General features: G+C 37.7%; 1 protein-coding gene across 1 annotated transcript in view; it reads right to left on the bottom strand.

The window, feature by feature from the left end:
- Positions 1-337: 337 nt before the first annotated feature.
- dhx15 (DEAH (Asp-Glu-Ala-His) box helicase 15) overlaps positions 338-24,046 on the bottom strand; it is a 62,744-nt gene continuing 39,035 nt past the window's right edge. Inside the window, exons 7-14 of the mRNA XM_056257826.1 lie at positions 15,464-15,550; positions 15,039-15,188; positions 14,624-14,732; positions 8,458-8,649; positions 6,329-6,451; positions 3,612-3,802; positions 1,008-1,177; positions 338-889 (exon numbers count right to left, since the gene is read on the bottom strand). Of these exons, the coding sequence (XP_056113801.1) occupies positions 772-889; positions 1,008-1,177; positions 3,612-3,802; positions 6,329-6,451; positions 8,458-8,649; positions 14,624-14,732; positions 15,039-15,188; positions 15,464-15,550 (1,140 nt within the window). The 3' untranslated portion in view covers positions 338-771. The remainder of the gene's footprint in view (positions 890-1,007; positions 1,178-3,611; positions 3,803-6,328; positions 6,452-8,457; positions 8,650-14,623; positions 14,733-15,038; positions 15,189-15,463; positions 15,551-24,046) is intronic.

Below are 24,046 nucleotides of genomic sequence, written 5' to 3' on the forward strand. Positions count from 1 at the left end.
CCAAATCGGCTGAATATGATTAAAAAATGAATGCTGTAAAACATGCAATTAACCTCATAAATGAGCACATTAACATGACTGCCCTAATCTCAACCCTAACAAAGATGACCACTGATTTATAGAAATAATAGCTGAACAGAACTCATTCAATAAATCTCCATCAAACCATTAATAAACATTATGGTCTATACTTCTTTATTTTGACTGCAACTGCAAAGCTGTGAGTGCATTTGTGCAATTTAGGGCCTCCTCAGAAGCTAACGCAGTAAGTATTACTATTTGTATAATTGATTCTTTTATTTTTATTCAACAAAAATAATAGTACGCATGAACTTGATTGAGCATGACTGATATCAAGGGTTTTTTTTATTATTGAAGTAAAAGCTCCTTTACAGAATAAACAGGGACTTTTCTACTCAATAACATAGCAGGAAGTTCTCAATGTCAATAAGGAATGTCAACATCCACATGAATGCTCATGCAAAAAAAGTTGATGGTGGTATCCCTGTTAAGCATTTGCTCCCAATCAATCCTTAGTGCCTAAATCGACCAATTTAACTATGTTTTTATCAGGTGCCAAAATGCACGGCGGAGCTCGGAGCAAAGAGTTATAAAAAAATAATTATATCTTGACGACAAATCAAAACAAAAAACAAAACACCGACAGAAATCTAATGTTGAATGACAATGTGTGATGATGTACAACCTCAGAAGCATTGCACAGCGCATACTGAATTCAAAATGTATAGTCCTTATACCGTTCGCTTAGGTTCAGTATTGAGAGTACTCCTTGGTTTGAAGTTTAGCAACAATGCGCTCCAGTTGCCTCTTAGCCTCGCACTGAGGGAAGTTGCCCATTTCATAGTATTGTGGAGCGATTTTCACCAGCCTACAGGATGAGACGGTACACAGAATGTTTACTAACTTTTTCCTTTCTTTGTTGCAAAGACATTTACTCTTTGCCAACAATGCACAAACAAATACTGCATTTGCATGTTTTAGCTTACCATTCGGGTTTTATATCAGTGCAGGTGCGGATGTAGTTCTTGGTGGTCAGCACAAACTCATTGTAGAGAACCCACTCGGGCTTGTGGTCCAGTACGGTGGAAGGGTGCAACTGGACCACCTGGTTGTCCTTCACTGTGAGATAGTGGCCGGTGCGCTCCAGGTGAGCAACCTGATAAAACCAGACACGCAAATTAACAAATAAATCAACCACAAGCAAACCAAATGCGCACACACTGACGTTTCTTCAGGCACCTACACAGGCGGTGTGAGGATGTCGAGATTAACCCGGGCAATCAGTCTCAATAAACGGCCGACTCAAACAGAGACGTCGGGAATGCAACTCCCGGTAATTCGTGCACCAAGGTGCAAATTTGTCTCACCAGTAAAGGTTAATGTTGACAAATATTTCAATATTAATGGAGTAATTCAACTAGTCAGGTCACTTGTTTCAGGTACCCCCTTCCCGGAGAGCGACTCGATAAAAACGTCATTTATTTTCGCTACGTGGGACGAAAATTGCCTTGATTTCTTGTATGCATTAAATGGTCGCACTTTGATAGAAAGCCTTGCATTACATTAGCAAGCCTCAGTGATTCTGCATTCCCAACAGACACGGTATCTTTTAATTCAGACAGAGAATAAAAGGAGAAATCAAGCTCTACTTTAAAACTAGCTGTACTTTAGTTTAGGATTAAAAAAAACTAAAGTGGACTGAGTCTTAAATAAATCCTTAAGTTGTAAGATCATCCCAGGCTGTTCTGTTATAAATGATCATGGCTAAAGGGCGTTACTGTCTTGACACCACTTCAGCTGTGACTATATTCACTATATACAGAATTGTTGATTTGGTCGTCCGTCATTTTGACACTGAGGGTGATCTATTGTAACTGGTCCGGTCTCTATATTTCCTACCTATCGGAAGTCTAAACAATAGTTTTTGGAAAATTATATATATATATATATATATATATAAATAAAATTATTATTATTTTTTTTTTATTTTTTTTTATCAGGGCAGCAGTTGTACTTTGTAAAAGAGGGGGGTAAAAACTTAGTCAACAAAGATGAGAAAATTGGGTGCATTGGCATCTGAGAATTAAAAAATTATATATCAGTGAGCCCAAATAGATGTGAACATTAAAAGATCAGGGATCAGATGTTTTATCAGGCTATTATTATTTTTATATTTAGATACACATGTATGGCAGAAGGCCATGTGAATAGTTAAAAAAAACTACGGTATTTCCGGGTTTTCCTCTTGAAGTCTGGACCATTTTTATATTTTGCTTAAAATAAGTATCTACTAAAAACAAACAACAATCAAAATGCTCTCATTATGTGCAGAAAACAAAGTTAACTAGTAATCTCAAACAAATTGACTTTACCCTCTACAAATAATTCTCTCATATATAACTGTTTATTATGAGATGCTCTTAACATGCTAATTAATAGGCCTAAATTCTAAATGTAGATACAATTAAAAAAAAAAAACTGGTTTGAATGGTCCGAGTCATTTACTGAATTTATGACTATTTGCTGCATTCTCGTTTTCTGAATTTGTTTCAGCAATTTTTTTATTTTTTTTGCTGCTCACCATGTTTCTGCTACTGTTGTTATAACCATTGCACTTTACGTCTTTAGCGGGACAGCGTACGGATCAGAAAGCGCTTGAATGAAGCGCATTTGGCTCTAGATAAAAATATTAGAGGATATAGAATGACCATCACCATAAATGGCCCTGAGCGCTTGTGGAGTGAACAGCTCCGTTGTTTTGACGCGCTGCTCACTTTAAAATGTAGAAACGGTAAAATGGTGCTACAGTTGTCATTTTGTCTGGCGGTCCGGTTGGAACCAAGCTGGGGTCCGGACCACGGTCTGCTATTTGAGGATGCCTGCTCTAGGCTGAAGACATTGCCCGGGATTAAATGAGGAAAACAGCAATGGACATTGTGCAAAGAGATGTATTTTGGGTAAATTGTAACATCATGCATGGATATCTACAATTGCAATTCAAAACACTAGCAGGACTGAAGAATCTTATTAGGTTGGGTTTTTCACATTGTTCGATAACCTGTGAACTGTCACCCTCCGCCTTTTTGAGCATAGATCTGAACTTGAATGGTTGTAATGCATGAAAATTTTTGAATATTGACCTAAGATTGGTCTCCTTTTATAGTCTCCAGATTATTGCAAAAGTGAAAGCACTTCTAAAAGGAAGTTAGTTTACTGTAAATCATATGTAGTCAACTAAACTTTTTATTTCACACAAAATCATTTGGAATAATTTGCAAGAAAAATCACAGCCATATGTTGAAACAAGTTGTGTTCCAAATTGTTTTTGGTATCACAAAAACTAAGCCTACTAAAAAAAAGTTTTGAAGTACTTTTTCCATAATAATTTCCAATTTCAAAATAGTTTTCAGTGATGAATTTTGAGCGTTTAACCTTTTCAAATGATATCTACTTTGTGATGATTACTAAAATCTGTGGGGGAAAAAGGCAATAAAAAAAGCGTGCCAACCGTCCCGCTATCAGGACACTGACAGTTAACAGGTTAAACGAATTTAAGTGAATATTTGTGTTACATTTAAAGGCAAACACACCTGCATGAAGAACCCGGTGACTAGAGCTCGGCGAATGTTGATGTAGTAGTCTCGGCTGGTGAACTCTGTGCTGCGTCGTGGCAGGTTGAAGCGGTCCATGATGCGTGAGAGCTGCTGCCGCACGTTATCAGCCGACATCAGTGAGCGGTAGTTAACGAAGTTATCATAGCACCACTGCACTGACTCGTGGTCTTCGAATAGAAAGGTTACACGTTAAAACCAGGTTAAGGGCAACATACAAGCAGACCTGAACTCAGACCAGCACTGCAAAATCATCTATAAACTTCTAAATTGCTAATTATGCATCTTGTCAAATCTTGAAATCTTTGAAATATGTTATTTTTAAGGTAAAGTGTGTAACTTTTGCAGCACTCACAAAATGGACTTGCTAAAAAAATCTTTTCAAACTAATTTTTTCCAAACACTTTTCCATATCTGCTACTGGCAAAGTACAAAGTACCACTCCAAACTCAAGCCATTGGTTGAGCCAACGTTGTCAGGATGTTCAAACAAACAGTGTCTCAGAACCACATGCTTCTTGCCTTCGTGGGAATCAACCTACAAATGGCTTGCTTGACTTCAGAAATATTTACACGTCACCTTTTAAAATTATCGTCTAACAATGACAGAACTATATATTCATGTAGTGTTACTAGGAATGCAATAAATATTGTGATCATACCAGCTATTGGCCCATATTGTTTAGTTTGAAGAAATGCAACCCTCAGAGAGCCAGAGTGGCAGAACTGCAACATTTGTATAAAGCAATTAAATACCTAATTGTCATTAAAAGTGGGTAACACGTACTAGAAGCTGACACTCTAGAATTGACCACAACAACCGTTTTTGTGAGGAAAAATAAAACCGCATATTAACTGAACAATTTATCTATTTACAAAGTATTTAACATCTTAATATTTTTCTTATTTTACTTCTATATAAATACATTAAAATGTCAAATACTGAAATTTCATGATTTTTCATGAGTACATTTACTGTTTGAAATATATTACTTTTTAATTACATTTGTGTGCTGAATTGTGTTGTGAATACAAAACTTTTCACTTTAACTGTGTGTATTGAAAAACAGTTGTGAAAACCCTAAATGGCCAGCGCTGCATTTTTTCAACGTGTTATACCCCAATGCAAATTCTGCCTAAACAAAATGGTTTAAATAACCGATGTCTTCCTTATGGGGTGAAAAAAAGATGTATCATGAATATTAAAGGTTTGGTCCCTGAGTGTTAACTGTAGACTCTTGTTTCTGCTGATTTCAACATTTATGTAATCTGGTTCTAATTTAAAGGGTTTATACAAATTACACAATCAAATTCACTGGACTTTTTTGTACTGACAAATTAAAATGCCGTAACATGAAACTTGTCAGTAGTGCTGCACGATTCATCATATCGCAATCGTAATCGCGATGTCAGAGCCTATGCGATTATATGACGCAAAATACTGTGATTTTATATGAAATAAACTAATTAGGGCTGTTAACGCAGCATCTGTTATTTTTTGTCATCCCTTTGGCTAGTGTTACATGATCCCGCTCTTATTCATGCGAATGCTTTAAACCATTCAGCGAGACAAGTCAAAAGAGAGCGCGCTGCCTGTGAATGTCCTGACTGAAAGACGCGCGCCAGAATCATGCGCATGCACAGACCGCGCGCCAGAATACAGTTCTCTTTCCGCTTGAAGTGATTCGTGAACGAACATTAACACACACAATTATGCCAAAATATCATTTGTCAAGTGTCTTCATAACATAAGAGCAGTCTTATGATGGTCGTAAAGAGTTGCGAGAGAATAAGGCGCGTGTGAGATCCGCGTCTCTGTCAGCAACTCTTAAAGGGCCAGCATCCAATAACGCTTTCTGTAAGTAAAGTTAATCAAAGAACAAAGGGAACATTCACTGCTCTTGACCAAAGAACTTGTGTAGCTTTAAATAGGATTTTAGTCCATATAATTTATCATTTATGCAGCACAGACTGTTTGATAACTTTATTCCATTTCTGTATATGTCCTACCTGTTAGACAGGAAGAGCACAGGTAAATATGACATTTATTATGGGTTTATGTGAGGATTGTTTGAAGTTCACTTAAATTAAAATTAAATTATTTTTATCCAGACATCAATGGCTTATTGATCATTATAGGTGTTATCAATCATTTAGTTGTTGTTGTTAGTTTGAGTTGAGAAATACACATTTCAGAATTATTACTAATCTGTGTGTGCATTTTGCTTTAGAACCAAGCAAGTTGACTCATGAAACCATTTGTTTATTATATCGCAATCGCATATCCCAATATTGACCTCAATAATCGCAATATGACATTTTCCCCAAATCGTGCAGCCCTACTTGTCAGCATCACATGAACACAAACATACTCTCATGATTTTTAGAATGTTTCAAATAAGCACTGACAACTAGATAACGAGTGAGATGCAAGAAACCCCATGAGAGTTTGAGAAAATATGGAAGCTAAAGTGAGAAATGAACTGCACATAATTCGCTGTGCCTTTCAGAACAGTTTTAGTACCATGGTGCCTCGAAGGCACTGATTTTGATGAAACAAATTACGATTTTCAGCCACCTACAAAAACAACCTGAAATTAGTTGTAATAGATTTAGGCAATTAGGCTAATTAAAAATGGGGGGAGGGAATCATTTCACATGAGTATAAGATGCAAGTGTATGTGTGTGTATACGTACTCTGTTTAAAGGCATGGTAGACGTTGAGCAAGGTCAGGTGGTCCCCGTCGATGTGGGCAAACCTCATTTTGGACTCGTCAGCTGCCTTCTTGGCTTCGGTGGGACGCACAAAGCACTGTGGGACTAAACAAGGTTGGTATGGGCCCCAACATAGCCGCCCATAGGGATGAGTCAAGCGTTCACCCAGACAGGACAAAAGGCCTAGTTCTGAGGCTAGAGCACGGCACAGGGTAGACTACACCAAATGGTAGGACGGGGTGGGGGGAGAGCTTCTGCTTTCGGCTTTTCGTTTTGCCTTTTTGAAAGAGAGAAATTATTGCAGTGGGAAATTAAGCTAAACCTGTGGCCTGATCATTTTCCTGGGGGGACAAGGTCACTCGACACAGTCAAACCTGACTGACGTTCATTTAAAATACATGCTGCCATTTACACAAAAATACTTAGGCCTAAATTTATTTATTTGAATTGCATTTACATTTACATTCGTTTGGATTGCAGTTTTAAGCGATTAAACACATTTTTTAATCAGTTCATTATTACAATTATTTATATATTTTTTTCACAGTATAGTTAAACAATGTCATGATTTTGCATGAGTGAAGAAAGCTTACCCGTTTCATTTATGACTGACGAATATGCGTCACTAAGTTTGTAATTAAGATTAAATAATAAAAAAAAGATATTTAAGTTCCTTATGAAATGTGTTAAAACAGGAATCAAAATGGATGTAAATTTGATATGCAGTTCAAATACAGAAATCTTAACTTTAGCCCTAAAAAAAAGTTAATTATTTTAAATATTTTAAAATATACATATTGATATATTTTTTTTAATAGGAAACTGAGGTTCATATTTTTTTATTTTAGGTTATATTGGACCTGATTTGGAACCCAGAATTGTTTGAAGGGTTACTCAGGTCAGTTCAGATCTGTCAAACAAAGCTTGAACCTCTAAAGCGCTAGTAAGCGACAGCTCCTAAGCCAGGGGTGTCCAAAGTTTGTCTAATAAAATATATTACGATAATTTACAAATCATGCAGTTTCACAATGTCAACACAAGGTGACAGCACTACATTTTTGGCTAGATGTAGCAGTAAACCGTGAGTGAATACAATTTGATAACTAATAAGTGCTGCCATTTCCGTTGTGTATGAGGAACCTTAAACGCGCCAAAAGCGGATCAGCACTACTTGTTTGAACCGCAGCACAGAGCATTTATTAAGTTTGAGCATTTACCTCCTTTAAACAAAGCTTTGACTAGTGTTGTCACGATACTGAAATTTCCAACTTACGATACCTTGAAAAATATCAATATTTGATACCATTTTCGATACCATTGGGGAAAACTGACTGCAACAAGCCACGAAAAATAAGTCAATTTGGTACTCGCGAACTGTTTGAGAGGCGGCTTTATGTGAACGGCACTTATATAGATCAGTGGTGTGCTCGCGCTTTTGGTGTGAGCATGAAACCTGTGGGAATTACTAAAATTATGCACAATACAAGCACTATTCAACGAACGAGACGAGTGAGAGAGCGGAGGGTTATGTGTGTCAATTCACTGTCGAAGGGAAGAGCGAGAACGTGCAGCTTGGATTGGTGTATCGATACTGCAGAAAAAGAGTATTGGAACCGTTTCAGATATTTCAGTATCGACACGTATCGAAATATCACAACACTAGTTTGGACACCCCTGTCTTAAGTGGTCGTATCCTATGTCCTACTCTCCCCCACCCCTCTGCATCACAGACATTTAATAGCTCAAGCTCCATTCTAATTTAGCAGTCTTACAGAGTGACACATTAAGAGACTTGACTGTTTGCGAGTCCTTCCTTTGAGAGTCGTTCTACAAAATGACTTCAGCCAAGCAGCTAAAAGCATAAGCAGACTGTTTATGCAACCATTATGATTAACTCGCTTGGCAACTTAAAATTGTGGATATGTAGACAATAAAACAGAAGACTAACATATTTTTGTTATTTTGTCCTGAGCATATTTAGACACGCTTCTAATTGATAATGAGTGAGCTACAAAGCATTAATATTTCATAGTCCGTTAGATTAAATTTCATAGCCATTCTTCTCTAATAATTCATATGTAGGGTCATGTGTGTACATGAGCACATACTACCTGATAACATTGCGGTGATGGACAGGATCTCATTGGAGCAGTTGAACTCGCAGCTGGCGATGACCATCTTGGCCAGCTGGGGGTCGAGAGGGAACTCAGCCATCATGGAGCCCAGCTCCGTCAGGTCACCATCATCATTCAGTGCAGCAAGATAGTTCAACAGCTCCAGGGCTCGCATCAGGGTCTCAGGAGCTGCCAGAAAAATATTATATTACAATACAATAATAAACTGACATTTTTGTAAATTAAACTATGCCACTAGAAAATGCCATGGGTAGTTGCCAGGCTGTCGGAGGTGTTCTGAGTAGGTGTGTGAGAATGACAAATTATATTTTTGTTGAACAATAATTGGACAATATTTTTTAAAAAGAAGAAAAAAAAAGTCTAATATCGCGATATAGGGACGCAATGACGTATGGAGCATTTACGTTCCCTAGCACGCACAACAGCAACACCCCAGACAGTAAGAGCAGCATGTCAGCCTCCGATGACAATTAATTACCTAAAAAGGGAGCTACTTCAATAGTATGGAAGTGGTTTGGTTACAAGAGGTCAGACCTCCAACAAAGCACAATATTTTGCAAAATATACAAGAAAAATGTTACCGCTAAAGGTGGAAACAGGTGGAAAAGGTGGAAACACAACAAACTGGTTTCACCACAAGCAAAAACACACCGTCGAGTACAACCAGGCTATGAAGGTACGCGAGGAGGAGATACTAGCACAGGGCTTGAATTTCGGCGCAAGGTTGCAGGTATTGCACATAATTGTAATAATTCCCGCAGGTCTCCCACTTACGGGAAATTCCCCCTGCAAACACTGATTCACTTTAGCATGTAGATTGTAGCCTAAATTAATCCACAATCAAATCGATCATTTTAAAACTTTCTCCAAGACACAATTTCACAAACCGCGTGAGTGTTCAGCGGTGCTGCGTCCTTCTCTCTCGCCAAGCGCTGCAGGCGTCGATACCACACTCTCGCGTTTACAGGGGTTAAAGTGAAAAAAAATCCTGAGCCTGAACTTGTTTGGGGGAGGGGAGGGGGGGGGGGGGGGGCAGACGGACTTATCTTCAATGGCACCATTTACTTTCAAGTATTAACGCTGTATCTTAATGCCATCTTTTTATGAATGAAAGCCAGTATCACTAATATTATAGCTACTGATGTCTCGATGAAAATGATTTTCCCCCAAATTTTAAACATTAGGCTTCAAAAAATATAAAAAAAACTTTAATTTAAGTGAACTTAAAACGATCCTCACTTAAACCCATAATAAATGTCCCAGTACCATACAGAAATTGAATAAGGTTATAAAACAGTCCGCACTGCATAAATTATAAATGAAATATAGATTAATCCTTATCAAAGCTACAAGCGTTCTTTAGTCAAGAGCAGTTAGTAATTTTCGCTGTTCCCTCTGTTCTTTAGGTTAACTTTACTGACATACAGTATTAATGGCTCCTGTCACTTTAAGATATGTCGCTGCTGACAGGATCTCATGCATCTCATTCTCTCAGTACTATTAACTTCCATTTAAGATTTTATTTAACTCATTTAAAACTGTTCTTGTGAGGATGCTCGACAAAACTGACATTTTGGCATAAATGTGTGTGTTATTGTTCGTTCAAGCGCGAAAGAGAACTCGATACTGGCGCGCGTCTTTCTGTGCGTCGTGTGTGTGAGCGCGCGCGCGTGTGTGCGTCAGGAGGATATTCAATGACAGCGTTCTCTTTTGTCTTGTCGCGCATGAGTGGTTTAAAGCATTTGCGTGAATAAGAACATGGTCATAACCCTAGCTAAAGGATGACAGAAAGAACGGATGCTGCGTTTTTGCGTTAAATATTTTAACACGTTAAAGCTGGTTAAAGCTGGACAAAAATGAATCGCATGCGAAAATAATAATTTTTTCCTCACGGCCGCACACTGGATATCCGGCATGATGCCGGAATACTTTAAGCCCTGCGTTTAAGAGTCGGGACATGACGGAACAGTCACTTGCACAATCGGGCCAGCAGTGCATCGTAACTAAAGTTTATAATTTTCACGTCTTAAGTCTTATCAGTTTAAGCATTCAAGCGTTTTTAACATTTTAAACTATCCAGTACTCGCGTGCTCTCTGACACCAGGCACATTGTTAAAACAACAATTACAGTATTATCATAGATACTAGGGATGGGCATTTTTAAAAAATATTGCATTCGAATATTCGGGCTCATAAAAATCGAATATTCGAATATTCGTTTATTTAAATGACGTTTAACGAAAAATACGTTATTTTTTAAGTTCAATTTTTTTTTACGTTTTTGTCACCGTTTCTGAACAAGCTTACAATTAGGCAATATACACAACAAGCTTACAATATATGTTACAGTTTTCTTTTAGTTGAAAACATTAAACAGTAGGCCTATGTGTAAACAAAAAATATAAAAAACAAAATCATTAATAAAAGCATGCTCAAGCAGCGCGAACGGGAAAAAAAACGCCTAATAAAGCAGATTGCGCCAGATATCATACAGAACATACACACACACTCGAGTCAGCATATGATTATCGTGTTTATATTGTTTCACGTTGATATTGAGAAAAACAATATCCACATGCCAGCAATTTATGCTCGAGTGAGAAAAGGCGCTTTGCTGACAGACGCTTCAGAGACACAAAGATAACGGTGTTCTAAGTTTCTCACAGCACTTTGCGTTTTCTGTTATTAAACCGGTCTCCCTCAACGAAACTTAAAGGAAGTATGTCTCAAAATAATTTTGCTATAAGATAAGTTGTCATCTCGGATCACGCGGGGTCCAGCTGCGCTTACCTGCAGTCGTGAATGCAGTGTTGGACAGCTGTCTTTCCTCATTCGACTGTTTGGATTTCATGTGATTTCTCATTTTGGTGATGATATTATAACTCAGATTAATTAATTAATTTGATCAAAAGTAATTCCATTTAGTAAGATCATTTTCAAGTAATTCCAAACTTCGCGAGGCAGACGACAACATTATGTGATCAAATACACACAACTTGTTAACACACTCCACAGCGACACCCAGTGCATTTAATTATAACTGCGAGCTTGTGCTTGGGATTTATCATGGATACACTGCATTTACGGCCAGCAAAGCAACGTAGTAAAATTCGAATAGTATTTTATTTTTCTAATAATAATTACAGGTCGAATATTCGAAAATTCAAATATTCGTGCACATCCCTAATAGATACATATCACTCATTCTAATCCCAAGCCTGAGCAAAAGTAATATGGGATACTTGCATTAGCTACATTGGAGGTATATAAAAAAGCAACATAAGAGAGGCAAATGAAAGCCATCGGTTTGCAGTAAAAACATTGTGGCTGTGGTCCCCTGGACAACAACTAACTTTTAATTCAAGACAAAGGGGACTAATTTTTCATCTGACATCCAAACAGCAGCGCCACTAATTCAATTATAGGGAGGAAGCTCTACTTAATGCATCAACACTGGTCACACACCAACAAATTCAATTACTGACCTTTGGCTCTAGGGAGTTTGGCTCTAATGACCAGTTGCATGTTAACTGAAAATTAGCATTGCCTAAGGTTTGGAGAAGTTTGCTGAATAGGATGAAAGACTGTGGCTGTCTTTATCAATGAGTCAGGAAAACTTCATTTAGAAAAAGTGCAGCGGTCAGTTTGTTATGAACAAATATTGATCTCGTATATCAGAAATACTTTTTCTATTTGTTTTGAAAGGATGTAGCATTTTCTCGTGCTAAGGCAAGTAATCCGTTTTGGGCAATAATTAAGTATAGATGCCATGCAGTGAGCCCGCCTGTAAAAGTAATTTACACTGCGGACACCACATCAGAAATGAACTGTAACAGGGAACGTGCCGATGTGTTAACTGAAGGCAAATCAATGAGAAGGAAAGCTAAAAGGTACATTAAAGTAAGGAAAGTTTAAGCGAGTATTTGGCAAATGTCACCAGGCAAATGGCTTCCATCAGCCTCATCCAGTGCTACAAATTCCTGCTGTTTTCATTTGGCCTCTTGTGTGCATCTAATCCCTAACCCTTTCTGAATACAGGTAGACAAATGCATAAGCTATGGTACCCTGGGAACTTCAACTAAACGACCTATATTTGTTTCAGCAAATTTGTAAGCATCATCAAATGTTTAGCTTTTTTTACCGTTTTAAATATATTAATAAACAAATAATATAATTGTGTGTGTGAGATATAATTTTATTATTACCTCGTATCGTTACATTGGTTTATATAAATTAATAAAGTCACTAACTACATTTTCACTTGTATTTGAATTATTTGAATTCATTTATCTATAAATCTATTTTACTGCCTTGTTTATTTAATGAGCTGCTTTAAAAAAAAAAAAAAAAAAAAATGAAAATTGTCATCATTTACTCACCCTCAAGTTGTTCCAAAACAGTATGAAATTCTTTATTCTGATGAACACAAAAGAAAATACTTTGGAAGTCAATGGGGCCCATCAACTGTTAGGTCACCCATATCTTTCATAGTGTGGAAAAAAGTCAATGGGGACCAGAAACTGTTTGGTTACCGACATTCTTCAAAATATCAAAAACTTGAGGGTGAGTAAATACAAAAATGTAAAATTTTGGGTGAACTATCCCTTTAAGATATTTCTGAACAAATGCAGAAATAATGATACTAGGGCTGCCTCCTAATAGTCGACTAAACGTTAGTTGACTAGAAGAGACTTATTCGACCAACATTTCATTAGTCGGTTAGTCGCAGAAAAAAAGAAAACTAGTGGCAAAGTCACGCAGTCCGTGAGGGACAGATTGTTTACGGGGGTTCTCTGTGGTAATTACAGTATGTTTGGCAGGAAATCCAAACATTCACCTTTAACATCGCCCTTAAATATACCTTATCAAACGAAACAAATAACTTTACATGGCTGCTCGCTCCAATATTAACCTAGATAGACGTGTGCTATTATTAGGGGCATATCCAAGTGTTTGTGCGGAGTGTGAAAGCTAAAGTATAGCGTGCTTAGTGTATGACATGGAGTTACCAGCACAATAACTTTAAAAAAAAAAGAAAAAGAAAAAACTTAAAACACTAAATTTATACATCTTTCGAAATTGTAAACCTACTTTTATTTGTGTAATCTCACAATAACAAGAAACCATTGTGCCTTTGTAAAATAAAGAAAACAAACAGAATGCCGCTTTCTGACGCCTCGGGCTTTATGAACTGGAGCGCGTCACAAAAATAAACTGAAACTCAAGACTATGGACTACTTGCCTCACAGACATGAGAAAAATATCTATAGAAAGCTTGAAATATCTCCTTTTAAACTAACCAATTTAAAAAAAAAAAAAAAAAAAAAAAAAACTATCTGCTTCTGTAATCCGTATGAAAGGTGCATGGAGAGAAAGGTTCTCTCAATAGGCAGTCACGTTCACTATACTGCGGAGATGGAGTCAGCATCGTCAACATCTTTGCAGCTGACACAGACACCGAAAACACTAGTTTATTAATAAATAATTAAAATGACGTCTTGCTCTTTTTCCGACATTCATAATCATTACTTTTGCAGTTGCTTTGCGGCAAGCTTTATGCGTGCACTTTAGTGCGGAATAGGCTATATTACGCCTGTATATATTAAACGCTCATTATGGTTTAGTATTCTCCTCAGCATATTTAAGTAATTAAACTAATATAAATGTGCAATTAGTCGATTAACGACTTGAGTGAATGACTACTAGTCGACAAGAAAAACCTTATTTGTAGGCAGCCCTAAACGATACAGAATATTGTCTTTTATATTACCCATCCATACATTTAGTTAGGTGGTTTTAAGTAGTCAAATGTATCAGTATTTCAAGAAGTAGAAAGCTTCAATAAGACAGCATTTTAAGGGTGACTTTAGAGATCTTTACGGTCATGAACCGTTCAGAAAAGATGATGAGCCAATCACAAGGAAATGTTCCAGTCGTTAATATTCAGCGACTACAAGTCTGGTCATCATGCAGTTTTAATGAATTTCCACATCAGTCTTCATATAGCATAAAAGCAATTACACGATCAAAGCAAAGACTCAGAAATATCAGTCCGTTTATGTGAGGAAGTGTGCTGCCCCATAACACAGAACCATTTTATAGTATCAGACATTGAGGAACAAACTCAAAACCTGGGTTTTACCTGGTGGGTCCATGAAGTCAAAGTGCACTAGGTCATCGATACCAAGCTTCTTGAGCTGTAGCACCACAGAGCCCAAATTCGACCTGAGAATCTCAGGGTATGTGTTATCCTGACAGGAGAAATGAGGATAAACAAAGAAAAAGGAAAACAAATTAGCTGATGTTTTCTATTAATACCCTCAAGTTGCAGCTCCTGAGGAAATATTCAAACTCATTTAGTTGATATGGACATTTTCCATTTGTACGTGTGTACAGAAAAGAGGCTTGAAGTACTAAAGACTTGTGAAGGAACCAGTGTCTGGCTTGACCACTGAGTCAATCTGTTGTTTCATCAACAAATGACCCAACCAACATCGCTGGCATATAATCAAATCGCTTCCCAGATGCCTACAGCAGTAATGATCCGTTACACAAACCTGCATCTCAGTCTTGTAGGCCTTCTCGGTGTAGAGCCGGAAGCACTTTCCAGGGCGCGTACGTCCAGCACGACCGGCTCTCTGCTGGGCCGAAGCCTTACTAATAGCCGTTACGAGCAGCGACTCGACTCGAATACGAGGGTTATACACCTGTGCGACGAAAAGGAAAGAGCTGTGTGAATAATAAATGCACACCATTGCACCACAGCAATATGCCAAAGCGAAGCCATCCTTCATCTCTGACTGGACTACATGTATGACAGCAGCAGCTGGGCTAGGGAAATGTCAGCAGAATAAATAACTAGCTTTTCCATCTCGAGTCGCTGTCAGAGCCCCGCCACTGGGTTTATCTGGGGATTTCAGAAGCAAGAGAAACAGATGATGGGGTGAGATTAGACAAGTGAGGCAGAGAAGAGAAGACTAACCTTTTGCTTGGCAAAGCCAGGATCAATTACAAACACCACGCCATCGATGGTCAGGGACGTCTCGGCGATGTTTGTAGAAACCACAACCTATGAGAGGTGAAACATTACTGTCAAGACTGAGATCAAACTGACCAAACAGCTATTGACCAAAAAAATAAATGAAAGCAAAAATCGAAAGCGAAGTCCAACTACTTTTTGAACAAGTTGTACAAGACACTCTAAAATGACTCGGATGACTATGCACAACATTTAAAAGTAGCAAGTATTGACATTACTGCAGAAAGGTGCCATGTTGCTATGGTGTTCTGAATGTTTTCAGAACGTTGCTTTGTGGTTGCTATGGTTTACTGATTGGTATATTAAGTATGTTGCTATAAAAATGCAATGAATATCAAATTGATTTTTAGAACGCTGCTATGAAGGAATGGCCAAAAGGAACAGGAGAGCCCACCCTTAAGTCTGTACAATATTTCTGCTTTCTACACATGGTTAAAGTCCGTTTTTCCCCATCACACTTTAAAATGTCTTAAGAGTAATAATCACAAGGGCTGCCACAATTCCACGATCAAATTCAGAGTACAGCAATTTACCCGTGTTGAGTACCCAGCAAAATACCGGAAGTGACGCATTCCACAGACAAGAATCCATTAACTGTTAGATCATTTTCTTAGGCTGCACGCTGTATAAACAATTAAAAAAACATACTATAGCATAGTGCCATTTTAAATTCGCTAAGGCTGCAATTCAATTAAATATATGCCCTGCAGGTTTAATATAAACATTTTAATATTAATTATTAGTTTAATATTAATTATTTCCACGCCTGTAGGTTACGTGCGTCTCAGATTGGCACCGTTCACACAAACACAAAGTTTAAACCGTCACTCTGAATTTACATGTTTTGATGTCCACATATTCTTGTTCAAGATATTGCAGTGGCTGTAGCATTTCTATTATAAACAAAAGGCCAAATATTAAAGATTAAATACACTTTTTTTTAATTAAATGTCGTTTTGCCAATATTAAACAAGGATTTTATCTGATGCATTTGTACACTGTTGTTCTATAAAACCATGATTGCTTGCTTTTGATATTTTATTTGAATCAAAGATTATTGCTTCATTGTTATTTATGCGTTTTAAAGCAACACCAAGTAACTTTTCCTCAGCGGTCGCCCTACAGGTTGGAAGCAGAATTGTCCATTACTGCTGTCGTAAATAATTTAGCCTACCGCAGCCTACTGTCGCACGCTCGCTGTTTATCCAGTACCGGCTTTGGAATCAACAGCGGCAGACATCCCAACCTGCAAGAAGTCATTTCAGGGAGGTATATCTTGGTGACTGGGGGGTGGCGGGTTGACTAGCTTTCGTGAGGCACACACCCAAGGTCTCTCGCTCTCTCCCTCTCTGGCGTGCGCGCGCTATGTATGTTATTCGCGCAGTATGTTCTGTCTCGCATGCGCGCTCTAGATTCCGGGAGATTTGAACTAATTTGCGGGCATCAGGGAGACGCTATCAATATGCGGGAGACTCCCAGGCCACAGACAATTTAAAGAAGTGGTGGGGGAAGTGACGTATGCCGTAAAGCAGTCGAATTTTGTAGTTCTTTTTGTGCTCGGGTTACTACCCGAAACCCGAAGTTACATAGTGCAAGTAAAAGCGATACACACCACGTCAGGCTATGGCAGACGTGTCATTTAACCTATTGTAAGTCGATGTACCATCACAAGGGTCTTGGAAATATATTATGAAGGTTGAAAAACTACATAGTGTTACTTTAAGTCTTTTTAAAGGCTAGCTTGGGTCTATTTTTATTACCACAAAAAACATCTGATTACTCGATTACCAAAATAATCATTAGTGACAGCCCTAAAAGTCACTTCACTTAAGTTACACAATTTGAGAAATTATTCATGTCAATTGCACAAGTGTGTGGGACAAGTTATGTGGCCAAGTTGAATACTTGGCAGAAAGAATTTATTCAAATCTCCAACCACTCTCTACACCAGCAGGGTTGCTTTTTTTAGTACATTTCATTGGTGATTAGACTCTTCTGCACTGATCTGATCAAACTAAAAAAAAGAAGAAAAATCAAATTAAAGAAAAAAGTCCTGTGGTAACTGGCGAGGGGGTGAAAAAAGGCACACAAAAAAATCAGTGGGAATTAAATCCTTAAAGACACTTCAGTGAGCTGTCACAAGCTGGAAGACTAATACAACCCAACAGGGGAGTAAGGCAACAGTTGCTGCAATCAAGTCAAATTGGGAGTGTGCTGGCTGAGCCGGACTGCTTTCCGCCGAGCAGCCCGTCCAGACACATTACTATTGCTCTTTTTGGCGGCAAGATACGTGTCTGTGCACAGCACGCAGCCATCTTCCCCTCCCTGGAGAAGCACACCTCTAAGAAACTGTATTATTAATGCCACGTCTCGCTTCTTCGCTCTCTCTGTCCCTTTACAGTACAGGTGGCCTTCATCATGTGTGGTATAGTGACATATTGAATCATCTTTGAGCTAGAGACTGTGGACTGTCTTTGATACGCTGAGATGACAGTGTTCAAGAAGAGAGCAAAAGCTTCAGAAGACCTTTATAACACTGCATAGGCAACCGGCACAAGTTTAAAAAAGCCAAATGGGAGTGTCATGCATCACAACGAGAAACCCCAATGTGAGTGCATGGTAGGTTTAAGTCTCTATAATTTTAGAAGGTTTTGCTTTGTGTTCAATTCAAAACTATGTGAGTGGCCCGGAAAAATCTGAGCAGCCCCCAGAGCTGAAGAAGGATGTTGTCAATGACAAAAGGAGGTGTACATTCATATAGAGAACAATAGTTTTGAATGTCTCTCGCTTGCAAGTCATGGATTAAATGACTGGAGAAGTCTGGTGTGTCACCGGAAGATCAGGTTATAACCATTTTATTAAAATTTGCAAGATCAAAAATAAATCTTGAAAAAATACATTTAAGAAAATGATTCATGCATGGATGCATCATTCATAATAAGATTAATAAATGAATAGGGTGAATTTCCATTTCTTGCCAACTGACTCTCTATGATATTCTGGTTCCTAAATATTGCTCAGGTTCCCTCTTTTGATTAAAATCAATGGGATTTTTGCACCTTTTTATTAAAAAGAATTCAGATGTCTTGCAGCGATACGCACATAGTTTGAGTTATAAATAATGCCTAAAGCAAAAAAACAAGCACTGAAGTTTAATTCATTAAGGTTATGGATTTATTTAAAACCCTGACCTTAAAGGCACACTGTGGAACTTTTCAACCTTTATAATATATTACCAAAACCCATTGAGATGGTACATCGACTTACAATAGGTTGAATGACACGTCTGCCGAAGCCTGAAGGTGTCTGTATCGCTTTTACTAGCACTACGTAACTTCGGGTTTCGGGTAGGAACCCGAGCACAAAAAGAACTACAAAATTCGACCGCTTTACGGCATACGTCACGTCCCCCACCACCCCAACTTCCTCAAATTCTAACATGAGAGCTCAACTCGCGTTTCACGGCGTCTGTATGTTGTCGTCATCATGGCTGAATCAACAGCTACTCGGAAGAAAGCAAAGATTTTGTCAGAGGAGACCAAAAAAAGAAAAAGGGAGAGTTTAAAATAAACATCGGCATAAAAGTGTATATATAATGTAATATTTACTGCGAATTCGTGTAACAAAACTGATATAAGTCACAACATACTGCCGTATACAAATGTAAATGTTTTTTTTTCCTTTCAGCTCATATGTTTGTATTTGTGTAAAAGGAAAAACAAACTGAAGACTACAAATAACGGAAATATGTAGTGAGTTATATCAGTTTTGTTACACGATTTCCCGACTACTCGATTTCATCTCCAACCCATTGCAAAGAGATCCTGAAGACGTTAATTGTTTGCTTCAGGTGTGTTTGATTAGGGTTGGAGATGAACTGTGCAGGACAGACGATCGGCAGGAGCAGGATTGGGCAACCCTTGTCAATGCGACTTACCTGATCAGACATTGTTTTCTGCGTATGCTACTTTTATTCAATTTGTTTTCTTTATAGGATTTATATTATTATTGGTCACTTTTTTTTGGTTACTTTCTCCAACATACAAATCAAATGCCGTCTGCACACACATAAAGACACGGGAGGTTGACCGGTTGACTGTTTGTTGACTTTTGCGACAATGCTGCGGCGCTTGTGGCCTCTAGGGGAACTAGACGTGAAAATTACAGGTCGAGCGCACCCTAGTGGCCAAAAATTCCACAGTGTGCCTTTAAGTGGGAGTAATAGTATTATAAGTGCTTCCTTTAGCAAGCTCCACAAAAAAAAAAAAAAAAAAAGGTTTTGCTATGTAAATTGGCTAAATGTAATTTGAGTTTCATAATTTCTGGCCTCTATTACTAACAGAAAACAAATAATAGAGAAAGCTTATATATTTCATGTAATTCAGCCTCCTCAAAATGCCTTTCAGGCACTTAAATCCTACTTTTATAAGTGGATTTAGCTCTAGCCACAAAATGCTTGGCTTCAGAATTTATTTATTTATTTTTTTACTCTATTCATGGAGCCTTTGACCTGATGTAATTCAGCTGCTGAAAAGAATCATCTACCTATATATTCATAGAAAGGCCGGGAGACTTTGCTGAAAAAAGGCCATCTGGAGTCTGGAGACTGGGGGCCACGACCCAATGACCACAGAGCGTGCTCCTAACAGACCACTGAATGACAGAGGGGTCCGGAGCGCTCCAGACACATGATAAAAAGAAATGAGGGTTCCTAACCAGTCTGCATCCTTTCAGAAAACAGGGCCACCTGGGAAAGACCTTTGAGATGAAATATATTCCAGAGTGGTAGCCATGGAAATTATCAAAAGGTGAGCACCATTGGAATGAATTTCACAGCAAAAACACTAAATGCATTACAAGTACTTAGACATACTCATTGAACCATGAGGTGTTGAGAAATTGCATCTTTTAGGAAGCAATGATCCATAAGCAAGTGGTCTGGAAAAAAGTTGGCGGGCTGACTGAACAAGGCTAATACCAGCAACATTTCACTTGAATAAGTGCAGTTTCAATTCTCTCGAATGAGCCTCTCATTCAATGTTCATTTTTGGTAAAATACCTCAAGGTAGAGACATACACTACATAGCCTACTGGTCATAAGATTGGAATAATTAAGTCTCTTATAGACACCAATGGTTCACTTATATGACACAGTAAAATAGTAATATTGTGAAGTATTCATTTAAAACCACCATTTTCAATTTTAATATATTTCAAAAAGTAAATCCTGTGGTGACAAAGCAGAATTTTCAGCATCATTACTGCACTCAAGAAATATTATTATAATATACATATATTATCAATGTTGAAAACAGTTGATGCCATTTTTTTCCAGGATTCTTTGATGAAAAGAAAAGTTCAAAAGAACTGCCTTTATTTGAATAACTTTTGTTCAATTTAGTGTCCTTTCTATATAACAATATATAGTGTCACAATATATCACAATACAAAAATGCAATAATATGTATCGTGGATAGTGACAATATATTGTGTATAGTTTACCGAAAAAATTTAAATTACTGTGTGAGAAGTTTTTAGTTTTCAGAGTTTGTGTTAGTACTACAATAAAATACTATAATGTTGAATATAAAGCATAATTATGCAATGGGGGGATATTTGTGGGTTCTGATAATGCCAAATGTCTTATGTTACCAGTAAAAAGTGGCCTACCGGTATACATTATTTGAAATATATCTAGCCAGTGACAAGTGCAAGCATATTCGTCTAAAATTATTCTGGATTTTCAGCTTCAGGATCATGAATATTTTTATTTTGGTGTCACCATTGTCCCGTGCATTGGGTTATCAGCAAGCCTATTCATTTAAATCCATTCACAATAATATCGTATAGTGAGTTCAGTATCGTGATATAAAAGTATTCTTTTTTTTTTAACTCAAACTTTTTAAAAAAAATGATACTATCTCAGTTTCCACAAAAATAGTAAACAGTTTTCATAATAGATAAGAAATGTTTCTTGATCATATTAAACACTGAAGACTGTATCTTCAAAGTAATACAAATCACATTAATAAATTATTTTATTAAAATAAAAACAATTACTGTTTTTACTGCATTTTTTATTAAATAAATGCAGCCTTGGTGAACAGACTTATTTCAAAAGCATTAAAGAAATCACAACTATCCCAAATGTTTGACTGGTGGTGTAAGTTTGCAAACAGTGACAAATGCTTTTACAAGTGCGTTTTTGCATTACCGCAGTGGCACTAAGCCTCTGGTGGGTGATAGAGCCTTACCTTCAAATGTTTGTGCCATTAAATCGAATGTACTGCTATTCAGGTAATTATCTATAAACATGTCGACATGACAGCAGTTGACCAGACAGAGTCGCTAGCATTTCATATTCAAAAAGATAAGGGAAACCCTGCCTTCAATCACTCTGAATAAAAAGTGACTATGGAAACCATGGCAATTGCAAATAGGCCGAGACTATTCTCGTCTGTATGTTTCTGTATTGAACTAAACAGACATGTCGTCAGCAATAGCGCAATTTCATTGTGCCTCAGGGTTTTTAAAGCTGCATGAAGGGAAGATCCAAAAATCATCATCATTACTGGGCGTATCGACAACCTTTAAAACAGACATGTTATATGACAATCCTTAGAGTGAAGAGTGACATATCAAATGTTTTGACTACAAGCAAAGGTATGCCTGATCATGGTCTCTATCAGGTTAGAAGGGTAAAAATACCTTGCATACTGCACCATCTGGAGGCAGACCACTTTCTGTCCAGAAACCATTATTAGCAAGCAAGATTTGCCATCCAAAGCAGATATTCATTAAGGATTGTTTTGGGTGGTTAACGCGCACACACAGTCTCCTAAAATCTTTCATAACCCTCCATTCCTGCAGACAGCACAAGGGAGATCTTACCACATCCCAATTAACTCAAGAATCAACAAGAATGTTGCTGCCGAAATTTGCCACAGTCCTCAATTCCCATACATGTGACTGCCGAGTGTCACATGAAGTTAAATCCCATCTAATAAATCCATGCATCAGCAGTGCAATAGGGCTGTTGGATTTGTCCTCAAGGAGGATGTGACTGCACAGGTGCAGATCTTAAAATCCACACACGCACCCCCCGTATCTGCTAAAGGTGGCTTATATGCATTGTGTTTAATATATGCCAGAGGGTGTGAAGAGTTGACATTTTTACAAGGTAATCTGAGCCTATCCTTATGTACTGCTGCCACAGAAGGACAGAAAAACAAGGTGCCAGAAAAAGAAATAAATATGAGACACTGTACACATACTGGACACTCAAAAAAACTATTTTTGCTGCTTGTTCAAATTACTTTGTTAAAATGACCTGATGCAACAAACCTTTAACATTCTGTCACAATGTATATTGACACACAATGTCACCAGTAAAGGGCTGCATGACAACCATGATGTTGTATGTTGCTTCACTCAAGGAGCAATAACTGTGCTAATGGCAGTATTGAGACCATAATAATCTATAAATAATAATAAACGATTACCTTTAGCATGCAAGTTAACCAACACAGGAACTTACATTTATTAAGTTCCAGGAAATAGGTAAAAAACCATCTCATTGTAATTTAGTTTAACGATGTACTAAAATAAACAAATCACAATAGGAACTAGGGATGCTAATGTTTAATTGTTGATAATTTTATAGATAAAACATATCGATGGTCGATTAAGCAAGCAAGCAAATTAGAGTGCATAGTTTCGAGGTGTGTGCGGCTCATGCACAAAACACATGCAGCAGACATGAGGAAAACTGAATCGAGCCCGCCATAGTTGCGTATTTTAAATGCATTATGTCTTCAAGTCATGCAATGGATTAGGTAGGTTTGCCGTTTATTTCAAAACAATTACCCAAGGGTCCAAAAAACCTTCCAAACAAGTGATTTTACGGAACATAAGAACTAGTGTAAACACCACAATAAAAGTACATAGAATAAACAACAAGTAATAAGATCCTGGTGGATGAGTGATCTTCCAGCGCTGTTTTAACTGTGCGCTCCTATTCTATGGCGCGTAGTAAATAAAGACCTGTCACTCTTGAGTGATCGAACCAATCCCAGAGTGCTCCAGTGGTAAAAATGGTGTTCGATTGGTCTCTACATATTGTCCCTACCCACACTATACCCACCCGCCACACCAGAGATCCTTTTTCCATTGGATGAACTATCAAATAAAGTTGGAGAACACTGCGTGATCGTCCTATTGCTTTAGCCAAGCAGCATGTGACGTCACTCCGTGATCTACGCATCGTCTTATGTTGTGTTTGGGCTCATTCGAGACCAACTACTATGGTTAACTAATGTTTTAATAATGTTCAAACAAGTTACAAACAAAAACTTGGCGCAAAAGCATCGTGTATACGGTTTACATGTGTCAGCGGTGCTTTTTCATACAAATACTTGGCACAGTTAGGTCTCTAACAAACAAATGTGCTTGTATTCTGAAAGTTGAGACCTTTTCAATGATATATGACTTATGTACAATGATTTTACAGATCACATTTTCATGTAA

Source organism: Rhinichthys klamathensis, unplaced genomic scaffold (assembly GCF_029890125.1).
Source record: "Rhinichthys klamathensis goyatoka isolate OS25496 unplaced genomic scaffold, OSU_Roscu_1.1 h1tg000145l_1, whole genome shotgun sequence".
NCBI classification, from domain to species: Eukaryota; Metazoa; Chordata; class Actinopteri; order Cypriniformes; family Leuciscidae; genus Rhinichthys; species Rhinichthys klamathensis.